Source organism: Penaeus monodon, chromosome 27 (assembly GCF_015228065.2).
Source record: "Penaeus monodon isolate SGIC_2016 chromosome 27, NSTDA_Pmon_1, whole genome shotgun sequence".
In the NCBI taxonomy this organism is placed as follows: Eukaryota; Metazoa; Arthropoda; class Malacostraca; order Decapoda; family Penaeidae; genus Penaeus; species Penaeus monodon.
Window position 1 is genome coordinate 25,361,677 of NC_051412.1, and position 201 is coordinate 25,361,877.

The window sequence follows — 201 nt, forward strand, 5'->3', positions numbered from 1 at the left end:
ATGCACTTCTCTGTATTACTTAGTGCTGGTGGTCCCTGGATGCTGACGGATATGAGGAGAGGTGAAAGCATCTATGAACTTGACCCATCTGTTGCTGAAGAAGTGGAGAATGGCATTGAGAATGAAGGCTCAAATTTGTCAGGAGTATCTGCTAGATTAGCCTGGACAGAAGATGAAGCCTCGAGCCTGGTTAGTACCCTA

At 46.3% G+C, this 201-nt stretch overlaps 1 protein-coding gene across 1 annotated transcript in view; it reads left to right on the forward strand.

The window, feature by feature from the left end:
- The window catches only part of LOC119590718 (suppressor of fused homolog), a gene marked incomplete in the record, with an annotated part of 11,345 nt that overhangs the window by 4,268 nt on the left and 6,876 nt on the right, over positions 1–201 (forward strand). Inside the window, 1 exon segment of the mRNA XM_037939407.1 lies at positions 24–189. Within this exon segment, the coding sequence (XP_037795335.1) occupies positions 24–189 (166 nt within the window).